Source organism: Heptranchias perlo, chromosome 10, assembly GCF_035084215.1.
Source record: "Heptranchias perlo isolate sHepPer1 chromosome 10, sHepPer1.hap1, whole genome shotgun sequence".
Lineage (NCBI taxonomy): Eukaryota > Metazoa > Chordata > Chondrichthyes > Hexanchiformes > Hexanchidae > Heptranchias > Heptranchias perlo.
This window is the reverse complement of record NC_090334.1, coordinates 58,165,891-58,188,158: the sequence shown is the minus strand read 5'-3', so window position 1 is coordinate 58,188,158 and position 22,268 is coordinate 58,165,891. Positions and strand designations below refer to the sequence as shown.

The 22,268-nt window shown below is 41.3% G+C and overlaps 1 protein-coding gene across 1 annotated transcript in view; it reads left to right on the top strand.

Annotated features, from left to right (window-relative positions):
- Positions 1-20,773, top strand: part of prpf39 (PRP39 pre-mRNA processing factor 39 homolog (yeast)) — a 48,522-nt gene extending 27,749 nt beyond the window's left edge. The window contains exons 8-14 of the mRNA XM_067991862.1: positions 1,127-1,291; positions 1,872-1,998; positions 2,236-2,504; positions 4,379-4,563; positions 5,647-5,721; positions 7,467-7,584; positions 14,777-20,773. Coding sequence (XP_067847963.1) covers positions 1,127-1,291; positions 1,872-1,998; positions 2,236-2,504; positions 4,379-4,563; positions 5,647-5,721; positions 7,467-7,584; positions 14,777-14,833 — 996 coding nt within the window. The 3' untranslated portion in view covers positions 14,834-20,773. The remainder of the gene's footprint in view (positions 1-1,126; positions 1,292-1,871; positions 1,999-2,235; positions 2,505-4,378; positions 4,564-5,646; positions 5,722-7,466; positions 7,585-14,776) is intronic.
- Positions 20,774-22,268: the final 1,495 nt, after the last annotated feature.

The following is a 22,268-nucleotide window of genomic DNA, read 5'->3' as shown; positions in this document are numbered from 1 at the left end:
ACTGCCTCGAAGGCAAGTATATCCTTCCTTAGATAAGGAGACCAGAACAATACACATGACTCCAGCTGTGGTCTCACTAGGGCCCTATACAATTTTAGCAAGACTTCCTTACTCTTGTATTCCAACCCCCTTGCAAAAAAGGCCAACATACCATTTCCCACCTAGCATTGTTTGTTGTACCTGCGTGTAAACTTTTTGTGTTTTCTGTACGAGGACACCCAATTCTCTCTGAACACCAACATTTTAATAGTTTCTCACCATTTAAAAAAAAAATATTCTGTTTTTCTGTTCTTCCTACCAAAGTGAATAACCTCACACTTTCGCCCCCCCCACCCATTATCTTTCATCTGCCACCTTCCTGTCCACTCACTTAATCTGTCTATATCCCTTTGCAGACTCTGTGTCCTCCTCACAGCTTACTTTCCCACCTAGCATTGTATCGTCAGCAAACTTGGATACATTACCCTCGGTCCCTTCATCCATGTCATTAATATAGATTGTAAATAGCTGAGAACCAAGCATTGATCCTTGCGGCACCCCACTAGTTACAGCCTGCCAAACTGAAAATGACCTGTTTATTCCTACTGTCTGTTAGGAGTGTCAGCCTAGATTACGTGCTCAAGTCTCTGGAGTGGGGTATGAATCCATGACCTTCTGATTCTGAGGCGAGAGTGCTACCACTGAGAAGGTTAAGTGGTACTCTGGGGAGGTCTTCAAGATTATTGATAGAATAAATAATAAATTGTTTCCTGTTGGTTAGTGAGACAGTAACCAAAAAGCACAACTTTAGGAATAGTCATAAAAGAATTAAAGGGGATAGTAGAAAAAATTCTTTACTGGTGATGTTGAATTCTCTGTCACAAACAGTTGAAACAGAGTCCATAAATTCTTTTTAAAGGGATTAGATAATTGCTTGAAAAATAAAAATATTGAAAGGAGCAGGAGAGTGGAATTAGACTAGATGACTCCTCTAGAGAAAAACACCAGTGTGGAGTTGGTATGCTGAATGGCCTTTTCTGTGCTGCAACATTCTGTGATACCATAAGCATATTTTCATGTAGAAAAACCAAGATCTAAATTGTATGATGGTAAAATATTTTTGTAATTTGTTTGCCTCCTATGGTAGATTAAACGGCCTTACTTTCATGTGAAGCCATTGGAAAAAGCACAGCTAAAAAACTGGAAAGATTACCTTGACTTTGAGATAGAAAATGGAACCCTGGAACGTGTGGTGGTTTTGTTTGAGAGGTGTCTTGTTGCTTGTGCCCTTTATGAAGACTTCTGGATAAAGGTAAGTAAGTGTTTGTGTTAGAACCTTACTTAAAGGATACCTTTTTTTACTTAGTACAAAGCCCTGAATCTACAGATCAGTCTGTTTATACTGGAATTCTGTTTGGTTTGTAGTATTAGACTGTAATAAGGCCCAAAAAAAAAATTTTCAAGGGTGGCCCAGAAGCTGTAACCCTAGTTAAAATGTTGGACTCTAAACTCTGAAATGAAGTTTAATTTGATCTCTGCTGACTTGGGTTTCCTCAAAGGGCAGGGTTGCCAGGCTGTTAAATGCACATCTGTATCCTTGGAAGTGCCACAGATTGTATAGTTCTATCATTCCATTGACTGGTCAGTAATTCATGATTGATTTGTAATGTTTTTACCATCAAAGTACAAAGTAATATTCTGCCCTTCTTTCCAAAAGTTGATCTTAGCAGTAAAGTTAAATCAGACGGACAGTATTAACTGAACAACCAGTGCTTTCATTTACTTTTCTCATTCAAAAATATCCAAACCTCAGGGCAAAAAGTATTCACCAATCTGTAACCTAGTCACTAGCTTGAATCACAATGTTATTTATACATTTTCAATTTTTTCAGTATGCTAAATACATGGAAAACCACAGTAATGAAGGCGTGCGACACGTTTACAGCAGAGCGTGTACCGTTCATCTCTCCAAGAAACCCATGGTTCACTTACTTTGGGCAGCTTTTGAGGAACAGCAAGGTAAGCTGCTAAATAATCATCAAAATAAACCTGAATCCATACTGCTTAATTCCATTTGATATAAATCTTTGTGTTATGGTGATGAATCGATGTAGGTTTGTAAGGACTTAGTAAAGTGGGGCTAATGTCACTCTTGCAATGATGACAGTGACCAGTTTCCAAGCATAGTTATAATAATTGTATAGAAAATATTTTATTCACTTGGCATTGTCTTTATTTTGTAATTTCTGTTCTCAGGGATCATTGATGAAGCAAGAAGAATCCTGAAAACATTAGAAGAATCTGTACCAGGGTTAGCCATGGTCCGCTTAAGACGGGTGAGCCTCGAGCGTCGCCATGGAAACATAGATGAAGCAGTGTTTCTGCTACAAGATGCTATTAAAAACAGTAAAACACCCAGTGAAGCATCTTTCTATGCTGTGAAGTTGGCTCGTCTTTTGTTCAAAGTAGAGAAGAGTCTTCCCAAGGCCAGGAAGGTTTTGGTGGAAGCAATAGACTGTGATAAGGTATGACATAGGAAGTTATTTCAAATGTAAACTTCAGCATTAAAACAATGACTTGTGCTAACCAAGCTTGTAGAGCAAAGCACATTTAAGTTCTGGTGAGGTTCAGAGGCAACTTGTGATATCTGCAACCATTCTGCATTAAATTAGAGTGGTAACATTTATTTTAATGAGCTTTTTAAAATCAACCTAGGTTGCATTGGATCACATAGCAGCTACTAAGATTCTTTACCAATCCCATGAGAGAAATACCGCTAACTCGTTTCAGTACAGAGCCACTTTCAAAAGCAGCTGTGTAAATTCAGTTTCTCCTGCTGATTGAACTATCTTTATAACATGAGGCTGTTTCACCACAGAGAATGAGTGGTGGCAAAAAAGGGGAAACGCTGTGCACGCAGAGTATTTTTTCTCAAGCATAATCTGTCTCGTTCTATACTGTTAGAAGCCACGGTAACTGATCCAGTATTTAAATTGAATTACAGAAATGTTAATCAATTAGATTGTGTGGGCAACCAGTTTTTTGCTTTCATCAGCTGTTTATAGGGATGGGATAGCTCCACTTCTAAGTTACCTTTCTAATATAAAGGGTGTATTTGAAGCTTCTTTTGATTGACTTTACGTTCTCACTTTTATCCATTCCCTGCACCCCCCCCTCCCCACCCGATTATTGCTTCTTCACCTCCTCTGCTTCAGTGAGGAGAAAGATGTATGTTCTAAATCCAGCAGGATTAGTCTTGCGCTTTATTTAGATTGTTGTCTACAATATAGCTGGAGTGACCAAAGAGTACGAAGTACAATTCAAATGCTGTAAATATGAATCCTTTCGTAAGACATGTAACAAGCCGACTCTGAAATATCAGTACTGTTTTAATCTCTGTTGAATTTTAATATCATCCCAACCTGAGGTTACATGCCTGATGTTCAGGAGGTCAAGCTGCTGATATTTAACCTGCTCCAGGAGGAGGGAGGAACTCCAAATATGTTTTATAGTTGGTTTTATGTGTTGAGCCTTTCTCAAATATTTTCAAACGTCTGTGTGCGTGTTTATGGTCTTGTGGGTACTGTACTCACTGCATTTCCAATTTCCTTATTAACCAGTCACAGGGATGCAACTGTAACAGCATTTAAATTTTAAAATCCTGGAATTGTGATGCGCAACCTTAAAAACTCTGAAAATCAGAACTAATGTTTTCTTTAACTGCAGATTTTAGTTCTATCAATGGATTCCTAAAGAAACTTATACCCTGTGCAAAATTTAGTATCTATTGTGGCTAGGTGAGGCAACATCTATTAAACCCTGGATAAAATTGCCATGTTTTGTTTAGTAAAATATTTTAATATATGGATCTTTGGTGGTAATGTGCAGTATTTCTAAATGGATCACAGTCTTTTCATAAACATATTTGTGGGCAATTAGAACAGAACCATTTTTACTTAAGCTTCACCTTCGTCATTCCTGTGTATTTTCAGATTACCTTTTATAGTAATTTGACCTTTTGGAACAGCTCTAGTGGCTTAATTCTTCTACCATATACCATGCCGTATACAGCTGGGCATGTTTTCTTTACCCCCCCGCGCGACAAAAAATTGTCACCAGTTCAGGATATGTATTTTTCAAAAAAGTGCCGATTTTTATTTTCCCTCCCATTCTCCAAGCAGTCTGAGACGAGTGCAACTCCTCCAAGGATGCCCAAGTACAAACTGTTGTCAAGACTGGGAATCCGATTCAGGATTCTGACTTGAGAGCTCGCCAATTAAATGTAGTCAGTTAGTTTCTATGAAATGAGTAAAGTATTGCCATCTTTTAACTAGGTAGTATTACTGGGTTTTGCAAACATATGGGATGATGGTAATGTTGACCTGTTCTGTGATTTTAGGAAAGCACCAAACTGTATCTGAATCTCTTGGAACTTGAATACAATTCAGATCTCAAACTGAATGAGGAAAACATTCTGAATGCTTTTGACAAAGCAATAAGTAGCTCGATGCCAATAGAAACAAGGATAGCCTTCTCCCAGCGAAAAGTTGAATTTTTGGAGGACTTCGGCTCTGATGTGAAACGGTGAATTTTATTTACATTTTGACACACAGTATGAAACAAGGTGATATTCTGATGATAAACAATTTCAATATTTTTAAATTTGCTTGCTTGATGAGAAACTGGTGAAAACAGTAATGGCATAGAATTGTAGTTTTTTAAAAATCTGATGAATTTTTGGCCCTTATTGTTGACCTTGAGTTTAAATTACATGTTTCTTCTGTTTTAAAATGTAATTGGAATTCTTCAACAGAATTCTGCATTGAATTGTTTTTATCAGAATGTCGCCTTCACATGTAATCAGTAATCGAAGGATTTTGAAATAAAATAAATCACAATTAACCAGTTTGTTTTTAATTGGGAAATCCTAAGACATGTAGCAAGATTGAGAAAAATCCATTCCCTTTTGGAAAATCCTAGGTACAGCTGTTTAGCTATAATGACCTTTGTTTAATTTTGTCTTAAGGCGCTGTTGTGTGTGTTACTATGTTTATATTATTCTAAAGGTATTATTTTTTCATTCATTTAAATGATTGAATTGAAATGCTAACATAACTGGTTCACCTTCATCCACATTCCCTATTGGTTAAGTGGAGCAACACATGATATGGAGCCTGTTGCATGTGTCAGTACACCATATACCACTTGGGAAGCTGGTTAGAATACACAATAACAGGAACACACACCAGTGGTGGCACTTTGTGATTGAAAATAAAAATACACAATTAAAGAGAGTAGCAATATTACTCTACCACGAACAATGCCAAATTTTTTAATGTATTAATATATTTAGAAGTTTCTACTACAACTGTCTATCTGCATGGAGCAGGTTACAGGACTAAAGCATAGATATATGCAGCTTACCTACAATATTTTATGTATATTTTATGAATTTACTTCACAAAATTATTAAGTTGGGGTGCTGTAATATTATCGGATGGGATGAAATGTGTGCATTTTGCTATTCTGAGAGGAAAATTATACTTATTGAGCATTAAACGTGGTTGTTGGAAGATACAAAAACATTTTGAAGCAGGCATCAAATTTCAAGCAACTAGGTTAACCTATTTGTCAGAGAACTGGCATTAATTGTGTTCTATTTCCTAGACTCATGGTAGCTTATGATGAACATCAAAAGCTTTTAAAAGAACAAGAATCATCTAAAAGAAAGGCAGAAAATGGGCAAGTAGTGTTTTTTAATAAATATATAAATAACAATGGATTAAGAGTTGATTGAGGAGCCCCAAGTTATTTGTGTTAAAGGGTCATCCTTTATTGTAAATGTTTTGTTTCCTTGATGTGTCTCCTCTTTTCTATCTACCCCAATTTTAAAACTGGGTTTTACTGCTTGCAGCCAAAACTGGTATGATAATTGATCCATACTTAAAATGACACAGTATGTTTGAACATCAGCCTACTGTCATAAAGTGGTAGGACACCAATTCACAATTGAAGTTCCTTATACATGGTGTTGGTTGCTTAGCAGGGATCAGACAATTCCCAGAAAGAATTGCCCCAAGCTGTACTAATGCACCTTGCAGTGGGTCACAGAACATAAGAACAGGAGTAGGCCATTCAGCCCCTCAAGCCTATTTCCACCATACAATTAGATCGTGGCTGATCTGTATCTTAACTCCATTTACCCACTTTGGTTCTGCCAGAAGTGGCATTAGCAGAGGCCTAAAAGTAAGTTACTGTCTTGCTGGGTATGGTATGTGCTGACAAGGGACCAAGAAAGGGAAGAATTTATTAAAAATTTAAATTTCCACATTTAACTTTTTTTTCGTTGTGTAAACTTCTCATGGTCTTGTGGCGTTTCACGTGGTGAAGTCCGAGGCGGGGAGTAGGGGGGGGAAGGAAGTGTGGCCGCCCTTATAAATTTATTTTTAGTAATTTCAGTGGGGAGTGGGACTACTGGGTTGCACCTCAAAATTATTTTTGTAGAAACCTCCCCCACTCCAGAATGGGCAGTAGGGCAATGTTTTGAAAAAGGTTTTAAAAGCCCCACAGTAAGCGTTGAGGGCATCGGGGCTCAATTTGTAATATTTTTAAGGTGGGAAAAGCTGAGTAGACAGCTGGACTGGACGGAGCCACAATATGCAGGGAGTGAGGCCAAAGTGCCAAGCTGGCATAAGTAAGGAGTGAAAACACCAAGTAGGGATTGAATTTCGGCTGGAGAGTTTGTTATTTTGTTTAACAGGGAGTAGGAAATTTTAAACCAGGAAAGATCAAGTGGGGCAACCATAAGCAGGAAGGATTTAGTAGGGCATGGAGCTGCCATTACTGCTAACCACTGAATGGGGTGGCTATAAAGGTCAGTGGCCAAGTGTGAAGTGGGTTGGCTGGGGCTGCCTTAAGCACAACCTAGGAAGGGGGGAGCAGTTTTTAACATGCATTGGGACTGCTATAACTGCCACTGAGAAGCAGGAGCACCTTAAGACCCAAGTAGCAAGCCTGGGAACGGAGCTGCCATAACAGTGGCCAACCGGGCAGTGGGGGTGCAATGGCATTCCTAAAGGCAGAGATGAGGGTAGCCATTGGCTGTGCATAGTAGGGAGGGCAAGGCTGTAGAAGAGAGCCAGTGGGCAGAAGCGAGGCCTGAGGCCACCATGGACAAGTGTTGGAGATGTTAAACTTTTATTCTGTTTTGTCTGATTCAAACCTAGGTATAAATGAGATGCCATCCAGTCCAACAAGTTTCTGATAAAGTAAAATTACAGAGACATATTTTATTACCATAGAACATTCCTCTTGTAATCTTTGAACAAAAAGTAATTTAAATTTGCAATTTTTTTAATAGTTTTTCTGTGACCTAGGATGTAATATATGGTTGTTTCTCAATTTTCTCAACAAATGTCTTTCCCTTTAAATAAATATATTGCTGTAGAATGAAGTGCATTTAAATATATATGTCTAAAATGTGACAGGTCAGAAGAACCAGAGGAGAAAAAGCAAAGGACTGATGCAACATTAGCATCTACCCAGCTGATGAGTGGGGACCTGCAGGCTAATCAGGCTGCGTATAACTACAATGCTTGGTATCAGGTGGGTAGCTTCGGCTCAAATTACAGATTATCAACAAAAAACATTGCTGTAAAATTGAGAATCACAAAACTGATTTCTTTGGGGGATCATTGAATTTCCTTATCCAGTTTGGTGTTTTATTAATATCTGATGCTCCATTTTTTTCAAATTTCTAATTGAAATATTGATTGAGCGTTTCAGATGTTTCATTTGTCTGGCAGTGCATGTTTAATCTGCTTGACTGGACACTTCCTACTGCAGAACAGCTCAGGTGTGACTTTCATCTCATCCCTCTTTTCCCCCCCCCCCCATTCACCTGTAAGGTGATGTTTCCAATCAGTGTGGCTCAGATTGCGAACTAAGTAGAGCAAAGATCATATCTACGGATAGTGTAGTGCTCCATATAGACCAGGAAGATCCCTGATATGTCTTTGGTCTGTGCTGAGTTAGCTGATCTCAAATGAGATGAGAATGCTACAGTTGCCTTGACATCCTTGAACTATGAAGATGGATGCAAAAGTCAAACCAGCATTCCCATTCCCAGTTACTATTCTGACTGGAAAATGCACATGTAAGTGTATTAAATAAGGACAGGATCGGGTCAGTTGTAATGCTCCCATGGCTGATTTGTGACTCCAGTCCCACACCAAATGGTTGACTTTAAACTGCCCTCTGAAGTGACCTAGCAAGCCACTTAGTTGTGTCGAACCGCTATGAAGAATAACTGGAATAAAACCAGATGGACTACTCAGCTGTGACCTAGGCATCGAATCAGGATACTACAAAGGCACGCCTAGCCCACTCGACCCTGCACAGTCCTTCTCACTAACAGCAGGGAACTGGTGCCAAAGTTGGGAGAGCTGTCCCAAAGACTAGTCAATCAATAGCCTGACCTAGTAATACTCACAGAATCATATCTATCAGCCAGCGTCTCAGACGACTCCATCATCTCCTCTGGGTATGTCCTGACCCACCAGAGTTGGGGCACAGTAGTTTATAGTTTGGTTGCTGGGGGTGGGGGAGGTGGTGGTTAGTGGTGGGTAGTGTCCCTGGGAGTCCTCAACATTGACTCTAAACCTTTTGAAGTCTCATGGCATCAGGTCAAACATGGGGAAAGAAAGCTCCTTCTAATTAGCACCTACTGTTCTCCCTCAGCTGATTAAATTGGTGCTCCTCCATGTTGAAAATCGCTTGGAAGAGGCAAGGACACAGAATGTACTGTGTCCATCACCAAGAATAGGGTAGTACCATCACTGACTAAGCTGGCTGAATCCTGAAGGACATAGCTGCCAGACAGGTCTTGCGGCAGATGTCAAAATAACCTACTTGACCTAGTCTTCACTAATCTAGCTGTTGCCAAAGCATATGTCCATGATAGTATTGGTAGGAGTGAATTCCTTGCAGAGACCAAATTCCATCTTCACATTCAGGATACTCTATATCTTGTCGTATGTAACTACCACCGTGCTAAATGGAATACATTCAAAACAGATCTAACTGCTCAAAGGGCCAGCAGCATAATTGTATACCTCAACAATCTGTAACCTCTTGGCCTGGCACATCTCCCCCCTCCTCCATCACCATCAAGCCAGTGACCAATTCTGGTTTGATGAGTGTAGAAGAGAACATACCTGGACCTGACACTGAGGTGCCAACCTGATGAAGCTACAACATAGTACTGCATGCATGCTTTTGACAGCTAAGCAATCCCACAACCAGTGGATCAGGTCAAAGCTTTGCAGCACTGCTACATCCAGTTGTGAATGGTGGTGGACAATGAAACAGTTAATGGGAGGAGGATGCTCCATGAACATACTCATTTGCAATAATGTCAGAGCCCAGCATGTAAGTGAAAAAGATAAGGCTGAGGCATTTGCAACTATCTTCAGCCAGAAGTTGCCTCCTCCTCAGGTCCTCACTATCACAGATGCCAGTCTTCAGCCAATTTGATTCACTCCTCGTGATATCAAGAAAAGGCTTAATGCACTGGACATAGCAAAGGCTAAGGGCCCCAACAACACATCCCGGCTGTAGTGCGGAAGACCTGTGCTCCAGAACTAGCCATGCCCCAAGTCAAGCTATTCTAGCAAAGATGCTGGCATCTACCTGATAATGTGGAAGATTGTCCAGATATGTCCTGTCCACAAAAAGCAGGACAAATCCAACCTGGCCAATTACCACCCTATCGGCCTACTTCAAATCATCAGCAAAGTGATAGAAAAAGTTGACAATTGTCCTATTAAACGACACTGACTCACCAAGAACTTGCTCACCGTGCTCGGTTTGGGTTCTACCAGAACCACTTGTCTCCAGACCTCATTACAGCCTTAGCCCAAATATGGACATTAGCTGAATTCCATAAGTAAGGTGAGAGTGACTGCCCTTTTTAGCATTCAAGCATAGTAGTTATGTTACTGGACTAGTAATCCAGAGGCCTGGACTAATAATCCGTAGTCATGAGTTCAAATCCTGCCACGGCAGCTGGGGAATTTAAATTCAATTAATTAAATTCAATTAATTAAATAAAATCTGGAATTAAAATACTAGTATCAGTAATGGTGGCCATGAAACTACCGGATTGTCGTAAAAACCCATCTGGTTCACTAACTTCCTTTAGGGAAGGAAACCTGCCGTCCTTACCCGGTCTGGCCTATATTTGACTCCAGACCCACAGCAATGTGGTTGATTCTTAATTGCCCTCTGAAATGGCCGAGCAAGCCACTCAGTTGTAAAATCTCGCTAAAAAAAGTCACAATAAGAATAAAACCGGATGGACCACTCGGCATCAGACCACTAGGCACCGAACACGACAAAGGCAAACCAAGCCCAGCCAACCCTGCAAAGTCCTCCTCACGAACATCTGGGGACTTGTGCCAAAATTGGGAGAGCTGTCCCACAGACTAGTAAAGCAACAGCCTGACATAGCCATGCACTCAGAATCATACCTTTCAGCCAACGTCCCACACTCTTCCATCATCATCCCTGGGTATGTCCCGTCCCACCAGCAGGACAGACCCACCAGAGGTGGCGGTACAGTGACATACAGTCAGGAGGGAGTGGCCCTGGGAGTCCTCAACATTGACTCCGGACCCCATGAAATCTCAAGGCATCAGGTCAAACATGGGTAAGGAAACCTCCTGCTGATTACCACCTACCGCCCTCCCTCAGCTGATGAATCAGTCCTCCTCCATGTTGAACACCACTTGGAGGAAGCACTGAGGGTAGCAAGGGCACAGAATGTACTCTGGGTGGGGGACTTCAATGTCCATCACCAAGAGTGGCTCGGTAGCACCACTACTGACCGAGCTGGCCGAGTCCTGAAGGACATAGCTGCCAGACTGGGCCTGCGGCAGGTGGTGAGCGAACCAACAAGAGGGAAAAACCTACTTGACTTCGCCCTCACCAATCTACCTGTCGCAAATGCATCTGTCCAAGACAGTATTGGTAGGAGTGACCACTGCACAGTCCTCGTGGAGACTAAGTCCCGTCTCCACACTGAGGACACCATCCAACGTATTGTGTGGCACTACCACCGTGCTAAATGGGATAGATTCAGAACAGATCGAGCAGCTCAAAACTGGGCGTCAATGAGGCGCTGTGGGCCATCAGCAGCAGCAGAATTGTATTCGAGCACAAACTGTAACCTCATGGCCCAGCATATTCCTCACTCTACCATTACCAACAAGCCAGGGGATCAACTCTGGTTCAATGAGGAGTGTAGAAGAGCATGCCAGGAGCAGCACCAGTCATACCTAAAAATGAGGTGCCAACCTGGTGAAGTGACAACTCAGGACTACACGCATGCTAAACAGCGGAAGCAACATGCTATAGACAGAGCCAAGCGATTCCACAACCAACGGATTAGATCAAAGCTCTGCAGTCCTGCTGCATCCAGTCGTGAATGGTGGTGAACAATTAAACAACTAACAGGAGGAGGAGGCTCTGCAAACATCCCCATCCTCAATGAAGGCGGAGTCCAGCACATGAGTGCAAAAGACGAGGCTGAAGCGTTTGCAACCATCTTCAGCCAGAAGTGCCAAGTGGATGATCCATCTCGGCCTCCTCCCGATATCCCCACCATCACAGAAGCCAGTCTTCAGCCAATTCGATTCACTCCACATGATATCAATAAACTGCTGAGTGCACTGGATACAGCAAAGGCTATGGGCCCCGACAACATCCCGGCTGTAGTGCTGAAGACTTGTGCTCCAGAACTAGCTGCACCTCTAGCCAAGCTGTTCCAGTACAGCTACAACACTGGCATCTACCCGACAATGTGGAAAATTGCCCAGGTATGTCCTGTCCATAAAAAGCAGGACAAATCCAATACGGCCAATTACCGCCCCATCAGTCTACTCTCAATCATCAGCAAAGTTATGGAAGGTGTCGTCAACAGTGCTATCAAGCAGCACTTACTCACCAATAACCTGCTCACCGATGCTCAGTTTGGGTTCCGCCAGGAACACTCCGCTCCAGACCTCATTACAGCCTTGGTCCAAACATGGACAAAAGAACAGAATTCCAGAGGTGAGAGTGACCGCCCTTGACATCAAGGCAGCATTTGACCGAGTGTGGCACCAAGGAGCCCTAGTAAAATTGAAGTCAATGGGAATCAGGGGGAAAACTCTCTAGTGGCTGGAGTCATACCTAGCACAAAAGGAAGATGATTGTGGTTGTTGGAGGCCAAGCATCTCAGCCCCAGGACATTGCTGCAGGAGTTCCTCAGGGCAGTGTCTAGGCCCAACCATCTTCAGCTGCTTCATCAATTACCTTCCCTCCATCATAAGGTCAGAAATGGGGATGTTCGCTGATTGAACAGTGTTCGGTTCCATTCGCAACCCCTCAAATAATGAAGCAGTCCGAGCCCGCGTGCACCAAGACCTGGACAACATCCAGGCTTGGGCTGATAAGTGGCAAGTAACATTCGCGCCAGACAAGTGCCAGGCTATGACCATCTCCAACAAGAGAGAATCTAACTACCCCCCCCCCCCCCCCCTTAACATTCAACGGCATCACCATCGCCGAATCCCCAACCATCAACATCCTGGGGGTCACCATTGACCAGAAACGTAACTGGACCGGCCATATAAATACTGTGGCTACAAGAGCCGGTCAGAGGCTGGGTGTTCTGCGCAAGTGATTCACCTCCTGACTCCCCAAAGCCTTTCCACCATCTGCAAGGCACAAGTCAGGAGTGTGATGGAATACTCTCCACTTGCCTGGATGAGTGCAGCTCCAACAACATTCAAGAAGCTCGACACCATCCAGGACAACGCAGCCCGCTTGATTGGCACCCCATCCACCACCCTGAACATTCACTCCCTTCACCACCGGCGCACAGTGGCTGCAGTGTGTACCATCCACAGGATGCACTGCAACAACTCTCCAAGGCTTCTTCGCCAGCACCTCCCAAACCCGTGACCTCTACCACCTAGAAGGACAAGAGCAGCAGGCACATGGGAACACCACCTGCACATTCCCCTCCAAGTCACACACCATCCCGACTTGGAAATATATCGCCGTTCCTTCATCATCGCTGGGTCAAAATCCTGGAACTCCCTTCCTAACAGCACTGTGGGAGAACCTTCACCACACGGACTGCAGCGGTTCAAGAAGGCGGCTCACCACCACCTTCTCAAGGGCAATTAGGGATTGGCAATAAATGCCGGCCTCGCCAGTGACGCCCACATCCCATGAACGAATAAAAAAAAGTGTGGCATCAAGGAACCCTAGTAAAACTGAAGTCAATGGGGATCAGGAAGGAAACTCTCCAGTGGCTGGAGTGATACCTGGCACAAAGGAAAATGGTTGTGCTTGTTGGAGGCCAATCATCTCAGCCCCAGGACATTGCTGCAGGAGTTCCTGAAGGCAGCCCTTAGGCCCATCTATCTTCAGCTGCTTTATCCATGACCTTCCCCATCATGAGATCAGAAGCAGGACTGTTTGCTGATAATTTCATAATGTTCAGCTCTATTTGAAATTCCTCAGACAATGAAGCAGTCCATTTTCACATGCAGCAAGACCTGGACAACATCCAGGCTTGGCTGATGAGGGGCAAGTAACATTTGCACACACAAGTGCCAGACGATGATCATCTCCAACAACAGACCCTAACCACCTCTCGACATTCAGTGGCATTACCATTGCCAAGTCTCTCACCATCAACAGCCTGGGAGTCACCATTGACCAGAAACTCAACTGGACCAGCCACATAAATGCTGCACCTACTAGAGCAGGTCAAAGGCTGGGTATTCTGCAGCCAGTGGGTCACCTGACTCCACAAAGCCTCTCCAACCTCTTACCAGGTACAAGTCAGAACGAATGTTCTTCACTTGCCTGGATGGGTGCAGCTGCAGCAACACTCAAAACTCGACACCATCCAGGACCATCCTAAACATCCGTCCCCTCCACCATGACTGTACTGGGGCTGCACTGTGCAGAATCTACTGGAATCAATAGTAGCTTGACAAGGCTTCTTCTGCGGCATCTCCCACACCCACACCCTCTACCACCTAGAAGGACAAGGTCAGTAGGTACGTGAGAACACCATCACCTCCCAAGTTCCCCTCCAAGTCACAAACCATCCTGACTTGGAAGTATATAGTTGTCCTTGGGTCAAAATCCTGGAACTCCCTACCTAATAGCACTGTGGGAGCACCTTCACCACACGGACTGCAGTGGTTCAAGAAGGCAGCCCAGCATCTTAGAGCAACTAGGAGAGGGCATTAAATGCCAGTCTTGCCAGCAGCATCCACATCCTGAGCATCAATTTAAAACAGTTATTTGCCCTCATTTTATAACCATGTTTTTCACATTCTTTTTTATGCTATGTTATCATACATATCTCAATACTTCTCAATGTCAAAATAATTGAGAACCTATGTGAAGTAGGAAAGGAAGCATTTGGTGGACTGGGTACCAATAGTTGAAAAATCAGCATCCAACCCAATCACCTGGGTTCATATCCAGTCCATATGTTGGGATGGAAGTCTGCTGGCTGAGTCTTACACAAAATTAGCTTTGGCAGTCTGTCCAATATCTAATGTGCATAGGCCTGCACAAACTGCAACAAATTCAGTACTAATTGACACTGAGGCCGCAGAATGGCTGACTGGTGCGGGAAAGGGTAAAATATCACATTGCAGCAAAAAGTTTGTTTACATACACTACGTGTGCTATATATTTGACCAGTTTTTGTTGTTTTCTCCAACAGTACAATTATCCAACGCCCTGGAACTATGGGCAGTATTACCCACCTCCTCCTACCTAATTTGCTGGAATTTCTTGCGGGACTGAATTGTTTCCCTTTTGTTTTAAAAGTAAAAAGTGCGAAATATTGCATTTTAATGGAGACGTTATCTAAGACTGGAATTATTTTTTTCAAGGAATAAAACTGGGGAAAAGTTGTTTACTGCAAAATATTTGAGGTCAGACATGGTTTGTGTTCAAAAGCATTTTATGAATTCTCAATTATATCTTTTTTGAATGTGATTTTTAAAAAAAATTATTCTCTTCATACTTTTAATTTGTTAATAGGAAAATAAATTTTTTAAATGCTGCAAGAGCACCACTGATATAGTTTCTTAACTGGCAATTTCATTCAAACATAGAATTTTGAAGAATTACTGAGAAAAGTACGTAATCAAGTTTAAAAGTACAACTTGTACATTTGTAATTCTGGGATAGGTTAACTTCAAAGAAGTTTTTTGCTTTTTATATTTAATTAAAATATAACTACGCATCTGGGAGCTCTGACTTTTCATACCTAAAAGTCAGTGATTCCTCCTGCTTTATGGAGGAAGTACTGATTTATCCAGTAATTATTTTAAACGCATATATGCAATGGGATCTTAAGGATCCATTCCCGACTACGCTAAACTGAAATTGCGTTGCTATGTGTTTCCAGTCTGTTCAACATTAAACAGAGAAGCTACCTCTTGTAAATGCACTTGTTCTAATTTTAGATGCAATTTTATTAAACAAAGGGATCTCCACCGGCTGTATCTGCTAGCAAGCAGCAAATATGAAAGAGGTGTTGTTGCATACATACCATTTAGAGGCTGTCTTATTTTTGAGCATTCCCATCATTTTTAACTGACACAGAACATAAAACTTGACACATTCAAAAAATAAAATTACTTCCCATTAAGTACGTTTGGGCAGCAAGAGGATATAGGTTCAAGACTGTGAGCGACAAGTTTAAGATAGACACAAGATATTTTTTTTTTACTTAGTCTGATAACAGCTAGAACAGGTTGCCAGGAACACGTTGAGTGGGACTGTGGACTTGTTTAAGAAACTGTGAGGGGGAGATGATCAGACTGGTATTCTGGAAGAATGATTCAAATGAGCCAAAGGATTTTCTTGATTCAAACCTCTTCTAATATAAATCAGAATTCTACCAAGCTCAATTCTTGATTTAGTATATTTGCTGTGTTCCACTTTGACATCTACAAGACTTAATGCCAATGCAATCTTACAGTTGCAAAGGGAGAAAGCATGATGTTAAAAGATGGGCATTTCAGCGTAAAGCTGGCCATCTGAAAATCGGCCACACCAAGCACTCCAGAAAGTTGATAATATACAAGCTGTGTTCCTGTTCTGATTCATATAAAATCAGAGTTCATACACCCTTTCACAATCACTCCTATTGGCTTCTAATGAAATGAAATATTTGAAATATTTTTCCTCCTTGCAGCTTCCTCTGAATCACACATGGTTCACTATCACTATTAGCCATATACCAGGGTTATTAATATTTCAGCTACTGATGACTAATTCAACCTAAACTTTACAGCTAGAAAAAAGTGAATTTTGTCCCTCTACTTTTGGGGACTAATCCTGTTTTATAGCATGTTTTTTTTGGCTGTAATCTACATCTGTTTTCTGTTTAGGGCTTGTGCACCATGGTGATGGCACTGCTGAGTAATGTGGAAGTAAATGATTTTTAAGAAAGTTGTGATTCTTTGACTAAGTTTACACGATATGTAACAGAATATGCATAGCATGAACAAATTGTGGGCAAGAAGAAAAAATTAGTCAGTGCCATTTGACTACAATATTTTTTAAAAGAAATTAACTTTCAATGTCTAGCACTTCAACAGGCAGTTGCAAAGTTGATTCAACTGAGGAAAACTTAAACTGTTCTGTTGACTTATTAATTCTATAAAAAAGTTACGGTGTAGCCCTAAAGAATGTAGTCAATACATGTCTTGACAGAGGACTTGAATGTATAGGGTTGTATGGTAACTGGTTCCTAAATTCTTATGTAATCTCTTGTTTGGGGGTGGGGGGGAGACAAAAAATGAGGAAGAAAAATCTGCAACCAATTCTGAAAAATTGCTCTCCAACTCCCAACGACAGTCAAGCAAAGTTCCAGGTAACTCCATACCTCAGTTACTAGAAATGTGCTCATCATTCACGAACCTGTTAAAATTCCCTTTTAAAGGAGAGCAATAAATCCATCTCCATCACATGTTCATGTGCTCTGTTCTAGAGGATGATGACTCCCTGCAAGAATAAATATTTCCTGGCATCTAATCAAACTCTCTTCCTATGTAGTTTGTATGCATGCCTCTAGTTCTACCATCTCTATCCATCTTAAATAATTTATCCAACCTAAGTCTCTTTAAATAAAAACCTGTCATATCCCCATAGCCTTTGTTTCTCTAAATGAAATAGGCTTAACTCATGTAGCCTATTCTCATAAGAGGTCTTGGGTATCATTCTGGTTGCCCTTCTCTGCACCTACTCCAAAGTCTCAATATTTTTCTCCATATGTGGGAACCAAATCTGGACATGGTACTTCAAGTGCGGGTATACCAAAGTCGTGTAGTCTAAATCGATGATCTTAGCCATACCACCTAAAATCCTATTTGCTGTTCCTGTAGTCATCTTGCACTGCTTGTGCACTGTTAATGAGTGATCAATAATTACTTCAGATCCATTTATTGATCTGTTAATATGACATTAGTAGGTATCCTTCCATGGAATAAACATAAGACCATAAGAGATAGGAGCAGGCCATTTGGCCCCTCGAGCCTGCTGCGCCATTTAATGAGATCATGGCTGATCTGATTTTTACCTCAACTCCACTTTCCTGCTCTTTCACCATATCCTTTGCCTCCCTTGCTGATCAAAAATTTGTCTAACTCGGCCATGAATGTATTCAGGGACTCAGCCTCCACAGCTTTTTGGGGTAAAGAATTCCAAAGATTCACGACCCTCTAGGAGAAGAAATTCCTCCTCATTTCCGTCTTAAACGGGTGACCCCTTATTCTGAGACCATGCCCCCTAGTTTTAGATTTCCCCCATGAGGGGTAACATCCTCTCAGCATCTACCCTATCGAGTCCCATCAGAATCTTGTATGTTTCAATAAGATCTCCTCTCATTCTTCTAAACTCCAATGAGTATAGACCCAACCTATTCAATCTTTCCTCATAAAACAACCCTTCTGGAATCAACCTAGTGAACCTTCTCTGAACTGCCTCCAATGCAAGTATGTCCTTCCTTAAATAAGGGCACCAGAACTGTACGCAGTACTCCAGGTGTGGTCTCACCAGCACCCTGTACAGTTGTAGCATAACTTCCCTGCTTTTATAGTCCATCCCCCTAGAAATAAAGGCCAATATTCTGTTTGCCTTCTGGATTACCTGCTGCACCTGTATGTTGACTTTTTGTGTTTCATGTACGAGGACACCCAGATCCCTCTGTACCGCAGCATACCTGGAGTTTCCCAATCCCAAATGCATGACCACATTTGTCCACGAAAAAGGACATCTGCCACAAATGGGCCCATTCCCTTAACTTGTCTAGATTGTCTAGTAATCTATTGATTTGGTCTAAAATACATACTCTGCGCACACATCTTCTGCAACTTTAAGAACTATACCACTTATGTCCTCATCTAATTCATTAAGAAAAATTATGAACAGCATAAGTCCCAATGCAAAGTCTTGTGGAAGTCCTTTATAACCAGGGTCTGATCAAATCCATTCCTATTAATGATAACCCTCTGCCTATGAGATACCAATCAGTTACCTATTCAGCATAATATTTATCTAATAATACTATGATCTAATTTCATTCAATAACCTTTGTGATTCTTTATCAAACATTTTCTGGAAATCCAGATATGATCTAGATAGGAGTACCATCATCCACCATTCTGGTCACTTCCTCAAAGAACTCATCAGGTTAGTGAAGCAGTTTCTATATTTCCTGAAGTCATGTCAGGGATCCCTAATAACTGCTAAACTCTTTGTGATCATAAGTCACATGCTGTATAATACTTTCTAACTGCTTTCCTATAATTGACAACAAACTCACATGGCAATTATTTCCAGGATCCAATTTCTTCCCCTTCAATATTAGGACCACTTGATTTTTCCCTCCAATCCACAGGAAATAACCCAGATGTCTATAAGTTATTGACTTGAGCTAGTAACTCACTTAGGACATCCCCCATTTTCTTTAGCACATTGAGCTAAGTGGAATAATAATTGGGTCCATCTGCCCCATCAGCTTTAAGCACCCTAATCTTACCTACGCCCATTTTCAACTGTAACAGAGGCAATTTTAGCAATGCATCAATCCTGATCTACCAGGACCACAGTATTGTCCTCAGACTTGAAATTGAAATAAAGTATTTGTTTACTTTCATCAACTCTAACTGTATCCTCATATCTAACCTACTGTGATGAAGCCCTTATAGGACCAATGTGATCTTTATTTTCTGACTTCTAACATAAATAAAAATAAGTCTTTCCATTGCTGCTAGTTTTCCACTTTTTAATGCTTTTTTGCACATTAATACTGGCCGTGGTTATCCTCGAACAGTCATCGACTTGCAAACTTAACCCTCCCTTCCTCTCGCCACAGTTGCTGCTTGACCTGAGTGTTACTCGCATTTTCTTGGTTATCCTCAGCTATTAAATACTTATCTCTAGCATCTTAATTTTATCTTTTATGCACAGTAAAAAAAAAATTATAGATAAATTTCCACAAAAACCTCCCTTTAACCATTTAAGCTTCACTTTACTATGAACCTTTTTTATGTTAGGTATTTCTATGCATTGTTTAAATAAACTAGGTGTCTTTCTCTCTCGCAATTATCTCACAGCACACCCCACTTTACTTCCCCCAAATCTTCTCTCATGTTAAAATCCAGCCCTCATGAAATCAGATACAAGCATTAAATTATCTGCAGCATTAATTTGCTTCATCAGCTGGAATGTAACAACACAATCGCTATAGCCCAGCTGTTCTCTCCACATGGAGATTGCACCTTATCTCATATCTGCTGAGTAATAAATCTAATAAATTTTCCTCCTACTAAGGTGCTGAATGAGGAAGCAATTGTTACCAGTATCAACAAATAATTTGTTCTTGCCTCCCTCTGAACTAACAACTATCAGACCACTTTATGGAAGGATAATTAAAATTCCCCATGACAACGCTGTCTGTTCAGCTGCCATTTAGATCTATCACTATTTAACTAGGTTTCAGATATCTATAATATCTAAATTCTCCAGGGAGGCAGATGCCTGCAAATCTTAATTTTATTCCTATTGCCTAGCATTAGTATCAAAACATTTGGAAGTGTTTCACTGATGCCTCTTATATGATTTTCAACCCCCCTCCCCCCCCACCCCCCTAACTAAATTCAATGGTAGTATTCTCACTTCTACGTCAGAAGATCATGGGTTCACGCCCTACTCCAGTGCCCAGGGCACGAGAGGTGAATTTCTGCGGGCTTCTGCTCATTTTCTGTAACTTTGGCGGAAGACCCCCCGGGAACGTCATTTTTCTGGAGTTTCCACAGCACTTCCACCAGTTACGGCAGACGAGCTGGAGAACCCTCATAGATATTCACCACCAAAATCTAGCAGTACGGAAGGAATGCTGCTGTTGTATATTATTATATGCACGTTCATTATGAATCACTGTGCTATGCTAAGATTAAGCTTTTGTAAAAAAAATTGAACTGTATGCGGGAAAAGGTCAGATTCTCACGCCAGCTGCAAGCCAGGAACATCAAGACAAGTTGACTAGCCATCTTATACGAGGAACAGAAGGACCAAGCCATCGTTTGGATGTGCGGACCTAGATAGTATCTGGAAGGGTAAAGTGTTGAAGATCACATAAGAATACTGTGTTCTGCATTGTAGTAGAAATAGTAAATAAACCAAGAACGGGATTTAAATCAAATATGTCTGGTTCCTGACTCCCTCTTCTGAATCAAATACAATTAATAATGTTGAGACAGGCTAATAAGATATTAATCTACAATTTGGACAACTGTAACTATTGTAAGTTGAAAGTCTCTTATTAACCTGGACTAAAATTTGAAATAACACTACGTTATTGGAGGTGCTGCCTTACAGATGAGATGTCAACCCAAGGCCCCATAGTATTATTCAAAGACGAACAGTGGAGTTTGCCTGCTGTCCTTGCCATTATTTATTCCTCAACCAACAATGCAGACTAACTAGTCATTTAACGGGTACAGTAGCATAATGGGTATGTTACTGGACTAGTAATCCAGAGGCCTGGACTAATAATCCAGAGTCATGAGTTCAAATCCTGCCTCGGCAGCTGGGGAATTTAAATTCAATTAATTAAATAAAATCTGGAATTAAAATACTAGTACCAGTAATGGCGGCCACGAAACTACCGGATTGTCATAAAAACCCATCTGGTTCACAAATGCCTCCTTAGGGAAGGAAACTCTGCTGTCCTTACCCGGTCTGGCCTATATGTGACTCCAGACCCACAGCAATGTGGTTGATTCTTAATTGCCCTCTGAAATAGCCTAGCAAGCCACTCAGTTCAAGGGCAATTAGGGATGGGCAATAAATGCCGGCTTTGCCAGCGACGCCACATCCCATGAACGAATAAAAAAAATTATCTCATCGCTGTTTGTGGGAACTTGTGTGCAAATTGGCTGCTGCATTTTCCTAGGTAGCAGTATTACAATTCAAATAGATAATTGCCTCTGAAGTGCTTTTGGAATGTCCTGAGGATGTGAAAGGTGCTATACAAATGCAAGTACTTTCCTATAATTGAAATTACTGCAATATCACACATGGATTATTCTGAACATAATTAATATGAAGGTTGAGCTGGTCATTAATCAATATGGATATACTTAATACTGCAGTGTTCTCTTAAGGCTGTGATATAATGTCCTATAGCCAAAAGGCACCTAAAGAAAGGGTATTCAATTTCTGCAGTTATTGTTGGCAATTTTAAAAGCCTTTATCAAATTCATGTGGGCATCCCTGACAAGGCTGACATTTATTGCCAATCCCTAGTTGCCCTAAGAAGGTGGTTGGGGGCCGCTTTCTTATATCACTACAGTGTGCAGTGAACAGCTCCCACAATGCTGTTATTGATACAACTGAATGGCTTGCTAGGCCACCTCAGAGGGCAGTTAGGAGTCAACCATCTTGGTGTAACTGGAGTCACATATAGGTCAGATTGGGTAAGGGCAGCAGGTTTCCTTCTCTAAAGGACATTAGTGAACTAGTTAAGTTTTTCTGACTGGTCATTTTTTAAAACTAATACCAGCTTTCCATATTTTTTTTAACAATTCAAATTCTCAAACTGCCATGGTGGGATTTGAACTCACATTCTCTATTATTAGTCCAGTCATATAACCACTACACTACCGTACTATACCTTTCTGAAACAATAAACCTTT